At 47.9% G+C, this 682-nt stretch overlaps 3 protein-coding genes across 7 annotated transcripts in view; all 3 read left to right on the top strand.

Moving 5' to 3' along the window:
- atg16l1 (ATG16 autophagy related 16-like 1 (S. cerevisiae)) overlaps positions 1 to 682 on the top strand; it is a 48914-nt gene that overhangs the window by 8385 nt on the left and 39847 nt on the right. The window lies entirely within an intron of this gene.
- The window catches only part of LOC108228770 (zinc finger protein 708-like), a 17442-nt gene that overhangs the window by 15170 nt on the left and 1590 nt on the right, over positions 1 to 682 (top strand). The window lies entirely within an intron of this gene.
- Positions 51 to 682, top strand: part of rnf168 (ring finger protein 168) — an 8359-nt gene continuing 7727 nt past the window's right edge. The window contains exon 1 of the mRNA XM_037979895.1: positions 51 to 285. Coding sequence (XP_037835823.1) covers positions 66 to 285 — 220 coding nt within the window. The 5' untranslated portion in view covers positions 51 to 65. The remainder of the gene's footprint in view (positions 286 to 682) is intronic.

Here is a 682-nt window from a genome sequence, read left to right as displayed (position 1 = left end):
TCAGTAAGGTAACACACACACACCTTCAGTAAGGTAACACACACACACACACCTTCAGCAGAGACATGTTTGTGGTCTGTCCTCAGAGCTGCTTCCTGGAGTCGGTGGATAAGGCGACTCTCTGCTGCCCGCTCTGCAGGAAGCGGGTCTCCACCTGGGCCCGGCTCAACAGTAAGAAGAACACTCTGGTGGACCAGCAGCTGTGGAACCAGATCCAGACCTGCTTCCCGCTGCAGTGTCAGCGCCGGCTGAGCGGCCAGGACGGCGACGATGACGACCACCCAGGTAAACACGCAGACATCCCATAATACTCAGACTGGTTTCTGTGTAGCTGTTAGCTTTGTGGCTAACTGAGCCTCGTTTGTTCTGTCGAGGAAACTGAAGCTAAAGCTTTCACTAAAAACTTCACACTTTAAACAATCAACCTAAACAGACAACATATTTAATATTTGTTCATTTTGTTTTTGGAAAACTTACAGACTGACACACTTTTTCTGAGCTGTGAGTTTCAGGACGCTCCGATGCTAACACCTGGGACGCTTTGTGCAGTTTGAAATATTTTCTGCTGAAAACAGAACAATACCTCTGATCAATGCAGCTGAACTTTACAGTTATAGATTATCAGCTGATCAGGACCGATGCTGTTAGCATGTAGCCTTCAGCTGATCAGGACCGATGCTGT

The sequence above is a fragment of the Kryptolebias marmoratus genome, linkage group LG2 (genome assembly GCF_001649575.2).
Source record: "Kryptolebias marmoratus isolate JLee-2015 linkage group LG2, ASM164957v2, whole genome shotgun sequence".
In the NCBI taxonomy this organism is placed as follows: domain Eukaryota; kingdom Metazoa; phylum Chordata; class Actinopteri; order Cyprinodontiformes; family Rivulidae; genus Kryptolebias; species Kryptolebias marmoratus.
Note: the sequence above shows the minus strand (reverse complement) of the source record. Positions and strands in the feature narration are given on the sequence as shown.